Source organism: Tachypleus tridentatus, chromosome 10 (assembly GCF_004210375.1).
Source record: "Tachypleus tridentatus isolate NWPU-2018 chromosome 10, ASM421037v1, whole genome shotgun sequence".
NCBI classification, from domain to species: Eukaryota; Metazoa; Arthropoda; class Merostomata; order Xiphosura; family Limulidae; genus Tachypleus; species Tachypleus tridentatus.
In genome coordinates this window covers 165,968,806-165,986,237 of record NC_134834.1, presented here as the reverse complement: position 1 = coordinate 165,986,237, position 17,432 = coordinate 165,968,806, and the positions used below count along the sequence as shown (strand labels likewise).

General features: G+C 32.1%; 1 protein-coding gene across 5 annotated transcripts in view; it reads left to right on the top strand.

Annotated features, from left to right (window-relative positions):
- Positions 1 to 11,782, top strand: part of LOC143230853 (spectrin alpha chain-like) — a 76,952-nt gene extending 65,170 nt beyond the window's left edge. For 3 of the 5 annotated variants that reach the window (XM_076465112.1, XM_076465113.1, XM_076465114.1), the window contains 15 exons: positions 239 to 467; positions 1,284 to 1,430; positions 1,787 to 2,045; positions 2,490 to 2,566; positions 3,919 to 4,055; positions 4,398 to 4,470; positions 5,201 to 5,317; positions 5,563 to 5,742; positions 6,471 to 6,583; positions 7,673 to 7,690; positions 8,774 to 8,828; positions 9,340 to 9,536; positions 10,127 to 10,180; positions 10,585 to 10,879; positions 11,259 to 11,782. In XM_076465112.1, coding sequence (XP_076321227.1) covers positions 239 to 467; positions 1,284 to 1,430; positions 1,787 to 2,045; positions 2,490 to 2,566; positions 3,919 to 4,055; positions 4,398 to 4,470; positions 5,201 to 5,317; positions 5,563 to 5,742; positions 6,471 to 6,583; positions 7,673 to 7,690; positions 8,774 to 8,828; positions 9,340 to 9,536; positions 10,127 to 10,180; positions 10,585 to 10,879; positions 11,259 to 11,387 — 2,080 coding nt within the window. In that variant the 3' untranslated portion in view covers positions 11,388 to 11,782. The remainder of the gene's footprint in view (positions 1 to 238; positions 468 to 1,283; positions 1,431 to 1,786; positions 2,046 to 2,489; positions 2,567 to 3,918; positions 4,056 to 4,397; positions 4,471 to 5,200; positions 5,318 to 5,562; positions 5,743 to 6,470; positions 6,584 to 7,672; positions 7,691 to 8,773; positions 8,829 to 9,339; positions 9,537 to 10,126; positions 10,181 to 10,584; positions 10,880 to 11,258) is intronic. The other 2 variants (XM_076465115.1, XM_076465116.1) reach the window with 1 other exon arrangement.
- Positions 11,783 to 17,432: the final 5,650 nt, after the last annotated feature.

Genomic DNA, 17,432 nt, shown 5'->3' with positions numbered 1-17,432 from the left:
TAGGTTAAAGTTTAAGAACTTTGTAGCATAGTTTATGAAACAGAATTAATTAAAAGCTTGATTTAATAACTATCTTAGTGATTCTGTAATGTAGGTATGAATTTATAAATGTTGAAGTCTCTGTGGTCTGCTGCATTTTGGTACTATAAACCACTTCAAAGTACATAAAAGAATACTTTAAAGTTATATTTTGCTAATGTTTTTTCTACAAGCTATTTTACTGTGTTTAACATTGTAGAGAGAAAAAGCTTTTGGTCAGCTCGGATGATTATGGTAGAGATTTGACTGGAGTACAGAATCTGAGAAAAAAACATAAACGACTGGAAGCAGAATTGGCATCGCATGAACCTGCAATTCAGGCTGTCCAGGAAGCTGGTCACACATTGATGGCAGAATCAAATCTTGGAGTACCAGAGATAGAACAGCGACTTCAAGCACTTGAATTGGCCTGGCATGAACTCAAGCAGGTAATTTGAATACCAGGAATATCTGCATACAGTATCAATACTAGAGCTGAACCAGTTTAACTTGTTTTCTAAATGATTATGACTGTTTAAAATACATCTTACAGAAGGGTAAAAAATACTGATGTAAATAGCTTTTTACTTCCCATCAAGTAGAATGGTGTAGCAAATAATAATTACTTTATTATGAAGAAAATTTTTATTAAGAAAATAAAAAAAAACATCTTTCATGTGAAAGTTAAACCTGTTATAGTATGTAATATTCTGTAGTCAAGAATGTACTAATATCGGAATTGCCTTTTTAGCCATGGCATAGGCCTTATAAAATGGCTGAGATTTTTGTGTATAAACTTTTAGCTCATCACTCCATCATCTGTTGTCTGATTTGAGTTCTAATTACAATATTGAACTCAGGAGGTTAAACACTTTTGGTTGATGTATTTGACCATGTCCAAAAATTCATAGATTAATTTACTGTAATCCTGCCTAAACAGGATTCAGTTTGAGGGTTAGACTGGTAGAGATCTTTATGTGTAATAAACTTGAATTGGGTATATAAGGGTCCCGGATGTGATATTGCTGGGACACAGAAAAAATAGCTCATAAAACATAAAAGAAGGCTTTGTAGCTTAATTTATTGTAATCTTCCCTAAAGGAACTTCAAGTGCCATGGCTGCTGGGTTGTTTTTTTTTCTTACTGGTTTTTAGTTTTCAACCTGTTACAAATGTTGTATTTTATAGTTTATTTCAATTCTGTGTAACTTTATTTACACACACACACAAAGTGATAGCTTTCCTCATTTACATTATGTAACACAGATGTCTGAAGATCGAGGCCATAAACTGGACCAGTCTCTGATCTACCAACAGTTCTTGGCAAAGTTGGAAGAAGAGGAAGCTTGGATTTCAGAAAAGCAACAGTTACTTTCTGTAGAAGATTATGGTGACACTATGGCTGCAGTTCAGGTTTGAGTTACATTTTGTTTTTATTGTATATCCTGAATAGAACTAGTATACAAGTTGACCCACAACAATGTAAACAAACTGTTGAAATGATTTTAATAAAATTTTGTATAGAAACAATGGTGAATTGCTTTTGAGTAAAATTAGTTGAATGGAAAGTGTTTTATGAAGGTATTTTAAACTGAATATTAGTGTGTTTTACTGGTGTACTTCAGTATGTCTATGTAAGAACCATCAACGTGCATTTGATAGCTTTAATACAAGTTTAATACCGAAACATTTTAATAAGAAAATGAAAGCCTGAGAGTAGGAAACTAATATATATGTAGGAGCTTCAGGTCTTAACATTGTGTTTTTAGGGTCTAATCAAGAAACATGAAGCATTTGAATCAGACTTTGCTGTACATCGTGAACGATGTGCAGATATCACTCAGTCAGGTGAACAGTTGGTGGCCAATGGGAATCACCACTCTGAAAGCATCAATCAACGTCTTCAACAGCTGCAGAATCGTCTGCAGTCCTTGGAAAACAGTGCTACTAATCGTAAGAACAAACTGAAAGACAACTCTGCTTACTTACAGTTCATGTGGAAAGCTGATGTTGTGGAAAGTTGGATAGGTATGTTAGTTACTTATTGTGTCTATAAACTGAATAATGTCATGTGTTGTTGAATTATATTGAGGGCAGCCATTTAACAAGTGGTTGCTTATACTGCAATTTGGTCCCAGCAAGTTTTATCAAGTCCAATTTTTTATTTAAATTTAGTTGGAAAGTGTTTTGTGGTTGATGTTGCAGGTATAATTGGGCTTTAAGTTTTTTATCCCACATAGCTCAAAAAGAACTGCTTTTGTTGTAATAATCTAGAAGGTGTATTAATCTAACCTAGTTTGTCTATAATTTTGAGTAATTGCTTAGGCTGCTTTATAACACACGGATTTAGTTTTATGTGGGGCATAGGTGTAACGTCTACAGTTTTCATTACTTTAGAAGTTAGTAATCACGTTACATTGTATTAAATTTAATGCTATAATATCATCTTTATAATTTTATCTTTGTATTTAGCTGACAAAGAAGTCCACGTAAAATCAGATGATTATGGACGTGATCTTTCATCTGTTCAAACTCTGTTAACCAAACAGGTAGGAACAACAAATATACTACCAACACTAATGATTTCTTGGTCAGTGTTTTATATAATTATATTTCTGTTTTACTTTAGAATAATTCAGTAACAAACTTGATAAATATTTAGATATATTGGGAAAAACATTTTAAAAACTTAGAGATCTGTTCCATCCTTTTTGTAATTTAAATCTGTTTGAAAAGTAAACTTCTTAGTAGTGATTCATGGAATACAGTAATAAAAAACAAAATAAATATTGTTCCTTAAGATTTGATGTTTGTTACAATTGTACTTATCAGAACTTTAATACTTTTTTTAAAATATATATTAAGTAATTGAACAATTTTTCAAAAAATGTTTTAATTTTTATGTATTATTATTGAAGTAGTTAATATTGCAAGTTTACATTTTCAGTTATTGAAAATATAAGATTTTATTTTTAATTCTGTTATATGATAACACTGTAAATAATCTTGTACAACCATTCAAAACAATTACCCCCCACCCACCCTTCCAGTGGCATAGTGGTATGTCTGCAGACTTAGTGTTAAAATGTTGGTTTATGATAACATTGTAAATAATCTTGTACAACCATTCAAAACAATTACCCCCCACCCACCCTTCCAGTGGCATAGTGGTATGTCTGCAGACTTACAATGTTAAAATGTTGGTTTATGATAACATTGTAAATAATCTTGTACAATCATTCAAAACAATTACCCACCACCCATCCTTCCAGTGGCATAGTGGTATGTCTGCAGACTTAGTGTTAAAATGTTGGTTTATGATAACATTGTAAATAATCTTGTACAACCATTCAAAACAATTACCCACCACCCATCCTTCCAGTAGCATAGTGGTATGTCTGCAGACTTACAATGTTAAAATGTTGGTTTCGGTACCTGTGGCAAACAAAGTGCAAATAGCCTATTGTGTAGCTTTGTACTTAACTCCAAAAATAAACAAATCAGTGAAACTGTCTCTGTAATCCCTGAAACAATTTATTTCTTGAAAACAATTTTCATACAAACAAAGCACCTAACAGTTCGTGATTTTAAGAGAAGTGTGATTTCAAAATGTGGTTACAGCTTCCACACTAACTTTGTCATGAAATGTTTTCCAATTAACAGTCTTGTTATCTGTTTCACAGGTGTAAATATGTGATTATTAATTTGTAGTATGCACATGCATACGCGTGCACACAATACTAGTAAGTCAAGAATTAAACAGAGCTTTTTCAAAGTGAAATAAATCTCAAATTATATAGTGTTAAAATCTGGAAACCCTTTAAAATGAGAGAATTATTGTTTTAAGATATATACATTTTTTTAATCTGAGTTTGGAAAACTGTTTTACTTGACTGTACAGGATACATTTGATGCTGGATTGTCAGCCTTTGAACAAGAAGGAATTCAGAATATCACTCAGCTCAAAGATCAGCTGATGACTGCTAGCCATGAACAGTACCACGCAATATTGAAACGTCATGATAATGTCATGCAACGGTTAGTAAACTTACAGTTCTTCTCTTTATATTTGATGACAGTTTACACATATACATTACATGAAATTATATGTGATAATTTTTGTTAAATCATTTGGTTTGGAAACTGCAACCATTGTTTGAACTGTTTTTGTGTCATCTGTGATCCTTAACTTGATACTCTACTGCAAAGAGTTTGCTGATGAAGATTATCAAATTACATTTTGATGATAGCATGTTACTTACACTAAATGTGTATTTCATTGATGGAGAAAAGTGTTTACATGTGTGTGTGACATTCAACCTTCATAGTCAAAAGTTTAAATACTGAAATGTTTCACTTTTTTTCTGTTTTCTTTTGTAGTTGGAACAATCTCTTGGCAGCATCTGAAGCCCGGAAACAGCGTCTGTTGAGAATGCAAGATCAATTTAAGCAGGTGAGAGAAATGTTAAAGGTGTTTATTACTATTGTAATGTTTTAAAAAGAATCTTGAATTTTTAAACTGGTTGTACATAATATTAATAGAAATACCATATATTTTAAAATTAGGTTAATCACAAATAATTCAGAGTTTTTGAAAGATAGATCTTTCCTTGTTAGGAGTAAATTTAAAAGTTCTTCCTTCTTACAGTGTTCAGGTTTATTTTGTAGATTATATTATTATTTTTTGTGTCTTTGTTTTGAAAAGTAAGGTTTAATAAACATTTTCGTATTAAAACATGATATTTCAATTTGTAATTAAAGTTTCAGTCAGGCATTATTTTTAATGGTTTTTCCTTTATTTCAATTTCTTGTTAATGTATTATATAGGCATACTTGGAAAATGAGTCCAATAGTCAATAATTAACAACTTACTGCTGCAAAAGTTCACCCTGCAATTTAGAAGGGGGGGTGTACTGCAGGAGTGAGTGGTGATTGGATCCTATTTGGTCAGACAAAAGTTGGTAGTGTAGTTGGTAGTCTAGCTTCCACCTCATCTTATTGTCAGTTTAAAATGAGGAAAAGTTATGTGCAATAGCCCTTTGTGTAACCATGTACAAAATGTACAAACACAATCATATATGTGGTAAGCTTCAAAATTCCCCAATAATGATTTTAAATAATTGTTCTTAATGAAAGTTAATTTGTAAGTAGAATTGGCTACTTTAATTTTGTCTTTTTTTCAGATTGAAGACCTCTTCTTGACATTTGCTAAGAAAGCTTCTTCTTTCAACAGCTGGTTTGAAAATGCTGAAGAAGATCTTACAGATCCTGTACGCTGTAACTCTATTGAAGAAATCAAGGTATGGTTTAACAGTGGAATTTTGTATCCTTTGAGCAAGTGTAATACATGTCTAAGTTGTTGAATTGTAATGAAACTTGAAATATCTTTTATTCGAAAAAGAATATTAAAGAAATTCACTTTTCAATAAAATTATTTGATAATCCTATGCAAGTGTTATTGTTTAAAGGTTAACTGGGCTTTTTTCTTCAAATGTAATTTTTTAGAGAACATTAAATCAAATGTGGTTGTCTGTTTTTTTTTTAGGCCTTACGTGAAGCCCATGCCCAATTCCAAATATCACTAACCACAGCTCGTGCTGACTTTGAGACCTTAGCCCAACTAGACAGGCAGATAAAGAGCTTTAATGTTGGACCTAACCCATACACTTGGTTTACGATGGAGACATTGGAGGACACATGGAACAGTTTGCAAACCATCATAATGGTACAACTTTTTGTACATGACTTCATAGATATTTAGTAAAAGCTTGTTATTGATGAAAGATTATGGAGTTTATCATTCTTGTTGTTTATATAACTAGTTGGTATTTAATGCCATTCTGTAATTTCTTCAGAAATATGAACTATACAATATTTCTTTATAGAAATATTATACAATAAAAGAGCTACCTTGAGACATTAATTACTTCTTTTGCTCAGTTGAAAGCTTAGCAAGGCATGAAAAAGTAGGTTTGGCACAAACTACAGAAAAATTACCAAGTAGAATGTTAATTGTTTAATAGTATTTTGTTAATTTTGTGTGTTAACCTTTCTATAACTGTTAAAAACAGTGTTATAAGACCTGAAAAAATATCAAGTATTGCATCAATGATGAACCTTCATTGTTAAAAACACAAAAAGAATTATTATTTTCTTTGTTTTTTATACATAGTTTCATTAAAAGACTATCTAAGAACCATATTTTTCTTGTTCTTGAAGATAATATAAGAAAGAAACAATACATTTGAATTTGTGTTTTTACAAGAAGTTACAACTATGGGAAAGTAACTGTTTTATGTACATTGCTATAAAAACTCTTTTGTGTTTTAAGCATTCAACTAATTTGCTTGATTGATGTGTTTCATGGGTTTGTATAAAACTTTGTTGTGTATACGTCCTCAGTTACAAAAAATGTTATCACAGTTTTTCTAACTTAATCTGTGTTTAATATAGGAACGAGATAATGAACTATCCAAAGAAGCCCTGCGTCAGGAAGAAAATGATCAGCTGAGAAAGGAATTTGCTAGGCATGCAAATGCTTTCCATGAAATGTTAACAGACATTAGGTATGGCAACAAAAACCAGATGATAAAAAAATTTAAAGTTTCTGTTAAGTTAATGCTGTAATTTTTATTTTGAGGTTTTTTATACTGAACTTGCATTTACTTATTTTGAGAACAATATTAAAGAATGCAAGTTCCTTGGTTGAACTGATTTTGGGTATTGGATAGTCAGAATTTTATTTCGAAGTGAAATTTGTGAATCTGGCATGGAACTTTTTCATGGATAAATCAGGTGAAATATAACATTTTAATACATTTTCTCAGTGTAATGCTGATCTTAAGTAGTATTCAGGTACTTTTAATAACATACAAGGTTTGTTCACATCAGTTTCACCTGAGATTACAATATTATACAAAATGCCTTTAAATTAATATCCTACATTTTCATGGGAAACATGACTGAGTGATTAAATAATGGTAAATAAACAGCAGTAATAAGGAAATTAGTGTTTGATAGTTTACAGTTAACCAACTTGTTGTAGTTCACAAATTAAGTAATTGAAGATATAAAGAGTATATCAACTACTATTGTTTTTTTATTTACCAACTGGTCTGATTAGCCCTGATAGTGGGTAGAAGCCTCGTTCTTACCAGATATACCAAATATTAATGTGGTTGGCATATTATTACATTCTTTACTTAAGTTTTTGTAGTTGAAAATTTAAAACTTTGTTTATGTTGAACAACAGTTTGAATTAAGTGGAATTAATTTTGTTGAGATATGACAATGTTCAGAAAATTTCTTAATTTTCTATGAATGTTTTCAGCTATTTATTAGTTTTGTTAAACTGTAAAACTGTTCTTTTACTTGGGTAGTTTGACTTTGAAACTTTGTTCTTATAATATTTCAGCCTAGATACACAGGTATTGTTTTAGTTTTTTTACTGTAGCATTTTATTATTGTCAATTAATATTAAAATGTTTTGTTATATTAAAAGAGCTTGCCTGAGCAAGCTCTTAGTCAAATTTTGTCTAACATGTTTTTGTCTTATACCTGTCATTGTTCCTGCTCGTTGCTGTTTCATCATTCCTGTTGCTGTCACTACTTCAACACCATCACCATTTTGCACTGAACAAATAAACTGCACACAGAATGTGGTTACTTGATGGGTTAATATCTTTTTGTTTTTCTAAGATTCTGGTCTTTTTTTTAAAGTTTAATATCTTTGTATTTTACTGTTTGGATATTTTCTTATAAATAGTTTTGTGCCACCTTTGTAATGTTAAACTTTGAAATTAAATTAGATCTAATTGTTATTTACAGTTTTGCATTCCTTTATCCATAAGGTTTTTAGCTAGTCTCGTAATGTGATCATGGGAAAATGGCTGCTGCCTGCTGTGTTTAACATTTTACAATTTTACTTTGAATTGCATGAGGCTTTCCTTACTGATTTTCTATTTGTATCTTTAATGCATGGTAGTTTCATATTTTCACTCCATTATTTTGTGAATGACAAATTTTGTTCTTGGTTTTTTTCACTTATTTTTAAAATGTAGAATATTTTCTAACATTATTATTTTCTCTTGGTGGAGGTGAACTTGTTTTCTTGGAACCAAAGATTTGTTTTTGGTGATTGGATGATAAATAATTTATTGTTGTGGTACAGTTCTTAATGTATAATCTGTAACTGGTGGTTGGAAAATTTTCAATTAATCTTTTGGTATTTGAAACTGGGATCTCTTTTTGGTGATGTTTATTGAAGTGCATTTCATGGATATGACTAAGAAACATTTAAAGGCATGGTGAATGTTTATGGCATTTGAGCATGAGAAACATAGAAAAGTCTTAGAGAACCAGAATATTCTCTTCTTTTGTTTTTAATATATTTTCTAAAATTGTGAGAGTTATAAAAGAGTACGCAGTATAAGTAAATGAAATTCACCTCGGTGATGTTTGAATTTAATTGTTTGAGATGTTTAATGCATGAGTTGTATGGCATGTACACCAAACAACTGATCATGAAAACAAATAATTAGAATCATTTTAATGTTGTAGTTTGCATTTTATTTTAAAACATGATCTCAGATTCTAGTGCTGCTTATTTAAACTAAATTCTTAAAAAAATTTCCGTGTCTAACGAAACATAATGCCTGATTCTTTAACTTATTTAGTAAACTTTCATTTAGTTTAACATTTTGTTTCTTCATAAACAGATTATAAATATGAAACTAACTGAATATTTTCTTATAAAGATCATCAATGATGGAAGGGTCTGGCACATTGGAAGCTCAGCTTGAAGCAACAAGGGTGAGGGAAAAGTTTGAATACTGTTAATAGTTAATTTTTAATACCTAAACTTGTAGGTAGTTTTGTGTATGAACCTATTAAGCATTAATACTTTTACTGCTTGTTAAAACTGGTAGATTTTAAAATGATTATATGTGACTGACTGTAAAATTGTTTTACTCTGGATGTAGAATATTAACAACTGTATCACTTAAGAGGCACTATGAAAGTACCTAGGATCAATTGATACACTTTAGGATAACTTAGAGTTGATTTAAAATGAAAAGACATGCACACATTGAGCTTCCTTTTTTTAATTAATTTTAATAATGACTACAGTGTTTAACCACAGCTAATTCATACTGTAAAACAGTTTGGCAAATCAGACTATTGTTTACTATTGCCAGTTTCTATCCTAAAGGTTTGAATGTTTACTTGTAATCTTACTTGTACATATATTTAGTGATACCCTATTAAAGAGTTTCTTTTTAGGACTGTTCAACATCACGTTAACCTTACATTTGTGTTTTAGAGCAAGGCAGCTGAGGTGCGAGCAAAACGGGAGGATCTGAAAAAGATTGAGGATCTCGGAGCTCAATTAGAAGAACACTTAATCTTGGACAACCGATACACAGAACATAGTACTGTTGGTTTGGCCCAGCAATGGGATCAGTTAAACCAATTAGGCATGCGAATGCAACACAATTTGGAACAGCAGATACAAGCACGGTAAGTTTTAAGACATGAGATGAAACATTAAAAAAAAAATGTTAATTGGATTCCTGGCAAACCTTTTTCCATGAATAGATGAAACTTGTAATTTCAGATTTTCATGGAAGATATTTTTATAAATGTGAATAAATATATGTAAAATACACACACACACTTACATCCATACATTGTTAAATCTTTTTTCTAATATTTGTAATTGTTTCCAAATTTGTATTCTCATCTGTGAGGCTGTTTAAATTAGTAGTAACCAATATTTGAGAAAGCTAGTGCTTAAATGAAAACCAAAGATTTGTGGTTTTTATTTTTTAATATTAAGTTTTTGTACACATTAGCAAAATGCATAGAAAAGCACCTAATATTGTGAATTATTTAAAATAAACAAGACAGCATAATTTTTGTTATTTAGCTGTGTATATCTTAGACCACACAACTGTTTTTGTTACATATTTAATAATGTATTTTAATTATTAGGATTTAGAGATCAGTGTTTAACATCTTAAGCATGTGGTATTATTTATCTTACTTGTATATAAGATTTACATTGCTTCTATTTTCTTCTGATTTCTAAACTATATGTGTTTATCCAGAAACCAGAGTGGTGTGTCTGAAGATGCACTTAAAGAGTTCAGCATGATGTTTAAGTAAGTATCACTCAATTGTTGATGAAAAAGTTTTTTTTTGACATTTATAACATATCTATATTCATATTGATTTTACAAAAACATTGATAAAGGAAACTATTATACAAATGTTAATAATTTCAGCAATGACAAAGAAAGTGTTGAAATGAATTTAAATTTTATTTTGACTTGAAACTTAAAGATGTGTTTTAGCTAGTGTGAGTGATGCAGTAAGTACAATAATTTTATTGTTTATTTATTTGTTGTTGATTACCTACATTTGAAATGTCCATGTGTTGGACACGGAGTAAAAGAGAGCATGATAAACTATCCAAGAATAAAAATTTATTTAAAGGTTTAGATACAAAATGAGACTTTTTTTTTTTTTAATGTAAATTCAAAATATCATGCATTTCTTACTTTAGACATTTTGACAAAGAGAAGTCAGGGCGCTTGAACCACCAAGAGTTCAAGAGCTGCCTGAGAGCTCTAGGCTACGATCTTCCAATGATGGAAGAGGGTGAAGTAGATCCAGAGTTTGAGACTATTCTGGATATTGTAGACCCCAACAGAGATGGGTATGTTTCTCTACAGGAGTACATGGCCTTCATGATCTCTCGTGAAACAGAAAATGTTCGTTCTAGCGAGGATATAGAGAATGCTTTTAGGGCCATTACCTCAGGTGAACGTTTGTACGTCACAGCTGATGAACTGTATGCTGTAAGTATCATCTGTAATTTTACTTATCTGACATTCACTAGATGACAGAATACATATAACTTGGACAAACAATAAAATATATACTAATTTTAAAGATGGTGTAATGTGCTCAGTAATTTTATATGCTACATTAATTGTTTTTAACTTTGTTGAGATTCTTTCTGCTGTTTGTTTTTTCTACTTAATTTGAAACGTAGTATTTATACTAGTATTCAATGAGCTACATTTAGTACATCAGTTTATATTATTAAACTGCATTTTTCAACACCATTTTTAAGATGTTGATTTCAATTTACATAAATTTTAAATTGACTTTGGCTTCAACAACACTAATAAAGCAATGAAAATACTGTAACATGCTTTAACTTATTTTCTGCAGAACCTTACCAAGGAAATGGCAGACTACTGCGTGTCACGAATGAAGCCTTTTGTGGACCCAAAAACTGGCCGCACTGTTTCAGGGGCGTATGATTATGTTGACTTCACTCGTACACTGTTCCAAAATTAATCATTTATAACATCCTTTAAAATGGCTGCTCTATTTTTATCATTGTTTATAACTATGTTGGGATACATCTTCGTATTTGCTATATATTAACCTCTGAAGTAGTGGTTCTGCTTCTTTGGCTTTTCAATTATCTATATATATATTGAGAATAGATTTATACTATTTTTAGAAATATACAATTGATACAAACAAGAAAAGAGTTGATTTTTGTGAGGCGATTTTTATTATTTTTTGGTTTTTTGTTTTTTTTTCACTAGTATAACCTTATGGGAACAGAATTTTAGATTATTTCTATGTAAACGTATTGTGAAAGCTAGTTCAATAATAAGGCAGCTTATGATTTTAAGCACATACATTTTATTATTATGGGATCAATAAAGTTGCCTTTTCAAAAATTGCTTTTCTTATTTCTTCAACTTACAATGAAATGTTGGTGCTGTGTGAAAGACATGTACAACTATTAATTAGGTAACTACGGAAAGAATAGAATGAAATTTCATATGTATACTAAAATGCAATTGATAAATATTACAGAAAAAATTGTTTTTTACACTATGTAAACAGAGATTTTAAGGTCTACAATAGGTTTGGTTTGTTCTGAATTTCACTCAAAGCTACACGAGGGTTATCTGCACTAGCCATCTTTAATTTGGAAGTGTAAGACAAAGAAAAGGCAGGTAGTAATCACCACCCACTGCCAACTTTGGGGCTACTCTTTTAACAAATAATGGGATTAACCATAACATTAATGCCCCCACAGCTGAAAGGATGAAAATGCTTGGTGTGACGGGGATTTCAACCAACGACTCTTGGATTGGTATACAATAGGATCATACCGTTTTTTTTTGTATAATATAATGATACGAAGTACTTAGAATAATTTTTGCTTATCTGCTGTAGTTATGTCATTTGTACAGAAAGCTTTTTCAGAGGTAAAAAAACAGTAGTCATGTTTACTCTTTCCGTAACGTTTAACAGCATCACTAGTAGTTAGTTCTATGGTATGGAAGTAATAAAAAATGCTTCTCGAGAAGCATTAAAATTACTGTTGTGTCGTCCTTTTGTTAGATGGGCTTTTAAAATTATTTGTAGAAGTAATTCGAAGCCTTTTTCACGTAATCTTGATAAATTGGTCATTTCTCCCTTGTACCTTGTATACTTTGGTTTACAAATAACGTTCAAATGGAAATGCCTTGATAACCTAAAATTAAACTTGTACCATTTCACAACAAATCGATCGAATAACTAATTGTGCGTGATCATTATTATTACTAACCCAGCCACCCCTCCAACCCAGTGGCACAGCGGTATGTCTGCGACTCGCATCGCTATAAACCAGGTTTCGATACCCGTGGTGGGCAGAACACAGATAACCCATTGTGTAGTTTATGGTTAATTTTAAACAAACATACATTAATAACCCAAATTCTTCATTGAAACAGGGCTGCCAAGTCTGTCCTTTTAAGAATAGTCTGTCCAATTTGAGACTCTCTTGTCCGATAATTTTTTAAATAAAAAGGTTCGTCTAGAATTGTAATTTTAGGCTCCTTTGAAATAAGAAAAGCGACGGGTTTGAAATTGTTTTAAATATACACTTGTTACAGCTCATTCGAGTTTACATCACATACAAAGGTTATTACAAAGGACGCTATCCGTCTCTGCTGCATGAGGGCAATACCACCATCTGCGTTGTGGTAGATTGTCACCTGGTGCAGAAACTTAAGTTTGGTAAATGTTAAGTGATACCTTTTGGTTATCTGAAAAAACTACCTTTCAAACAAAATGGGTCAGAGAAAAATACTTGTAATGCAACTAGAAAAAGAATAAGAACAGCAGTTTAAGTGACTTTCTTAGAATATCAATACTTTTGTAAATTGTGTTAGTGCATTTTGTATAATATGCATAAATCTGTTTTTGAAGAACATGAGGAAACGGAGAAAAATGTTAATGCATTTACCAATACAATACACTGTAACTTACCGACATTTTAAAAATAAGCACAAGTAATCCAAGTAGGAGACTGAGAATTTGAAATATAGAATCTCAACAGTTTGTTACTGTACTGTTCGATCAGTAAGTTACCAAACAAAATTGATAGCAAGTTATGGTAAAGGAGGTATTCTTGAAAAAAGTTCAAATGTATGGTACAAAGTGTACGTGCCTAATAAAAAAAAAAGTATTTTCTCTTTGAAGAACTAATTTATGAATTTATATATGTGAGTGTAACGAAGCTTTTGTGTTTGTATGTAAGATACTTATCTTTACTAAGTCTGATACCTGTCATAGTCTACAACAGATAAGAAAGTTCATTTAGAACTTTAAGAGACCTTTTTAGCTTGAATAATTTTGATAAAAGCTGTTTCTTTACTTTTCCAAAACTAAAAACATCTACCCCTACTACTAAAACACTTTTACCTCGTTTAACTTAATATTTCTTTATTTTGTATTTAAGGGGAAAGCTACACGAGGCTTGTCTGTGTTAGCAGTGTAAGACTAGAGGGAAAGCAGCTAATCATCATCACCACCCGCCGCCAACTTTTCTATTACTCTTTCCAAAGAATAGTGGGATTAACCGTCACTTTATAGCGTCCCCACGGCTGCAAGGGTGGGTATGTATGGTGTGACGGGGATTCCAACCTGCGACCCTCAGATTACGAGTCAAGTACCTCAACTACCTGGCCATACTGGGCCTTCAACTTAATGATGGATTAACATATATTTTTACGGAAAGTTCCTGTCATGTCTTTCAGAAATAATAAAACTTCGCATTCACGTTCACGCTGAAGTAAACTCTAAGCCGAATTCAGGTGGAAGTCAACCTTGCAATAAATAGCAAGCGATGACAAACCTGTAAGTTCATGCAGGAAACTGATAAATGTTTCGGTAAAGACAACCAAAAACAGTTCAAAGTCACTAATGTCATAAACTGCTCTACAAAAAAGTTGTTCACTTAATTCAATGTCGAAAATGCAAATTTCGATATGTAGATCAAACCAAAACAACTATACAGGAACATTTTAATAATCATAAATGAACAATAAAAACAAAACTTTCGGTCACATAACATGACTGGACACACTCTTGAAGACAAACTTATGGATATAGAGACAAATTTTATATCTAACAGAAACAGTGAAATTAAAGAAGCATATGGGATAACACTGTTAAATACTATAACACCAAATGGTATCAATCTAGATATCGGGGTTGTTGACCTTCGCAAGTCTCTTAAAAAGATTCCCATAACTAAATTCACGATTAAACTTACTTTACATTACTAGTATTATTATTCCTTTGACATTTGGCTAAGTGGTTAAGGCGCTCGACCTGTCGTCTGAGGGTCACGGGTTCGAATCCACGTCGCACTAAACATGCTCGCCCTTTCAGCCATGGGGCGTTATAATGTGACAGTCAATCCCACTATTCGTTGGAAAAAGTTGGCGGTTGGTGATGATGACTAGCTGCCTTCCCCCTAGTCTTACACTGCTAAGTTAGGGACGGCTAACGCAGATAGCTCTCGTGTAGTTTTGCGCGAAATTAAAAAAACAAACATTAAAAATGTATACATATATATTGGTTTTATTTCTTGTATGTTGAGCTACATTATTATTTTCTCTATTTCCCACCACCTTTTGACATTATTAAATTTTAAATTTATTTCTATTATTTATTTTGGATTTTATCTATAGAAATTAGTTAATAATTCTTATAACTTTTATGAACATTACACACACCTTTGGCATAAATAACTCTAGGTTATAATTGGCAAGCTCTCAAAGCGAACACATATTGAACATCCAGTTTCCGTAGCATCGAAATCTGAAATTATATATTTCATCACGCTTATTAAACATAATCCTTTATTCTCCCGAAGAAGAATAGTCAACTATTCGAACGCGCACGAGTTTATGAAATATACTTGTCACAGTTTAGCATTGTGCTGTGGAAAAGCATTTAAAATTTTACCTTCCAACGTAAATTACCTGATTTTTGACATTTTTCACTGGTTGAGTTTAAAATCTTTGTGTTGAGATGAATACAAACACAAGGTCGAAACATTGTTCCCTGCTTTATTAGTAAAAGTGTCAATACCCATACCAGTTATCCTGAGATATATTTTTGTTTCAAGTAGTTTTCTCGTCATCACGAAACAAGTTGTATATGTCACAATGATCAGTGGAAATGAACACTTTGATAGAATTGTAACATCAAGTAAAAATAGCTTGTGTGAGGATAATACATACAAGTAATTTTAGAACAATCGCAATAACTTAAAACCTAATTGTGTTCAATTCTCGATAGAAACTAAAATGCTCGACTTCTGAAATAAATCTTTGTTAAAGGCAACAAATTTTGTCTTACCTTTCCTTGTCCAATGATTAAAAGTTGTGAATCGCTCAACGCTGCATCCCAGACATCAAATACTGATCCAAACAAGTCATCGCCACCCACTTCCTACCCTTTTAACCACTAATCATGGTTATAACGCCTCCACGGCTGAAAGGGCAAGCATCTTTGGCGTGACGAAAATCTGAACCCGCGACCCTCAGATTTCGAGTCAAGTGCCTTCGCCACGTGACCATGCTGGGCCAACATGAGAAAGAGAGCCAAAAGTAAAGCTGAGAGTTTTAGTCAGAAAAAATGTAGAGAACGTAAAGTTAACTGTCATAGGAGTAAACAACCTAACTTGATATGTTAAAGTGATGTTAACAGTTTTCTGATATTTTAGGATAATAATTTGTATTATTATCTAAAGAGTCTTCTAAAACAATTGAATCCGCCTTTGTAGACTTTGATGAAATGCAGAAGAATATTGGAACTAATCCTGCATAAACAAAAAAGATAACTAGTGGAAATAACCCAAAATGCTAAAATCAGACACGTATCGGAAATTCAAGATACAGTAGCAGTAACTCACAAGGCAGCGTAATCGATTCTTTATTTGTAGTGAGCACAAAAGGCTATTTGTGCTCTGCCCATTACGGATATTTACACCCGGTTTCTAGCCTTGTAAGTTCAGAGATATAGCACTGTGCCACTGGGGATAATATAGGTGAATGATACACCGATACAGTTGTGATGAAAAAAGAGAGAGAGAAGGAAAGGAATAAGTGAATTATACATTGATAGTTTTTAGCATAAAAATAGAGAAAATATTTCTGGTTCTTAACTGAATTGCTCCAAGTGAACGTTTGACAAGAAGAAGAAAATTGTGCAGTATTTAAGAAATAATTATTATATATCTCCCGCTAGTACAGCGGTAAATCTACGGATTTACAATCTAAAATCAGGTGTTCGATTCCCCTCGGTGGATTCAGCAGATAGCCCGAGGTGGCTTTGCTATATGAAAACACACACACACACACACACACATAACTATTATATATACATACTTTACAATTTTTTATAATTACGTTTAACTTATTTTAAATATATTCTTTTAAAACACGCGGAGAACGTGCTGTTCATTTATCGCCAACAAATCATAGATACCTACTATGAAAGAATTCTTAGTCCAATATACCCCTACGTATATTTTAACTTAATATATGTTATTAAAAAATGTAAGATTCCTAACAATTTAGGGCCCGGGATGGTCTAGCGCGTTAAGGCGTGCGCTTCGTAATCCGAGGGTCGTGGGTTCGCGCCAAACATGCTCGCCCTCCCAGCCGTGGGGGCGTTATAATGTGACGATCAATCCCACTATTCGTTGGTAAAAGAGTTGCCGGTGATGACTAGCTGCCTTCCCTCTAGTCTTACACTACTAAATTAGGAACGGCTAGCACAGATAGCCCTCGAGTAGCTTTGTGCAAAAAACAAACAAACAAAACATCCTAACAATTTATAAAAGGGAATTTGTTGCCAAAGTTTTGAAGGATATTTTCGTTGGGGGGGGCTGAGGTAAACTGTCGAGGGGCTTCCCAAAATGCCATCAATATGAAATATAGATGGTAAATTATAATAACGTAAATACCAAGGTACATTTCAGAAAGATGTGCTATTTTGAACTGCGTTTTCAATGCAGTTTTTATTGGAAACTCATAC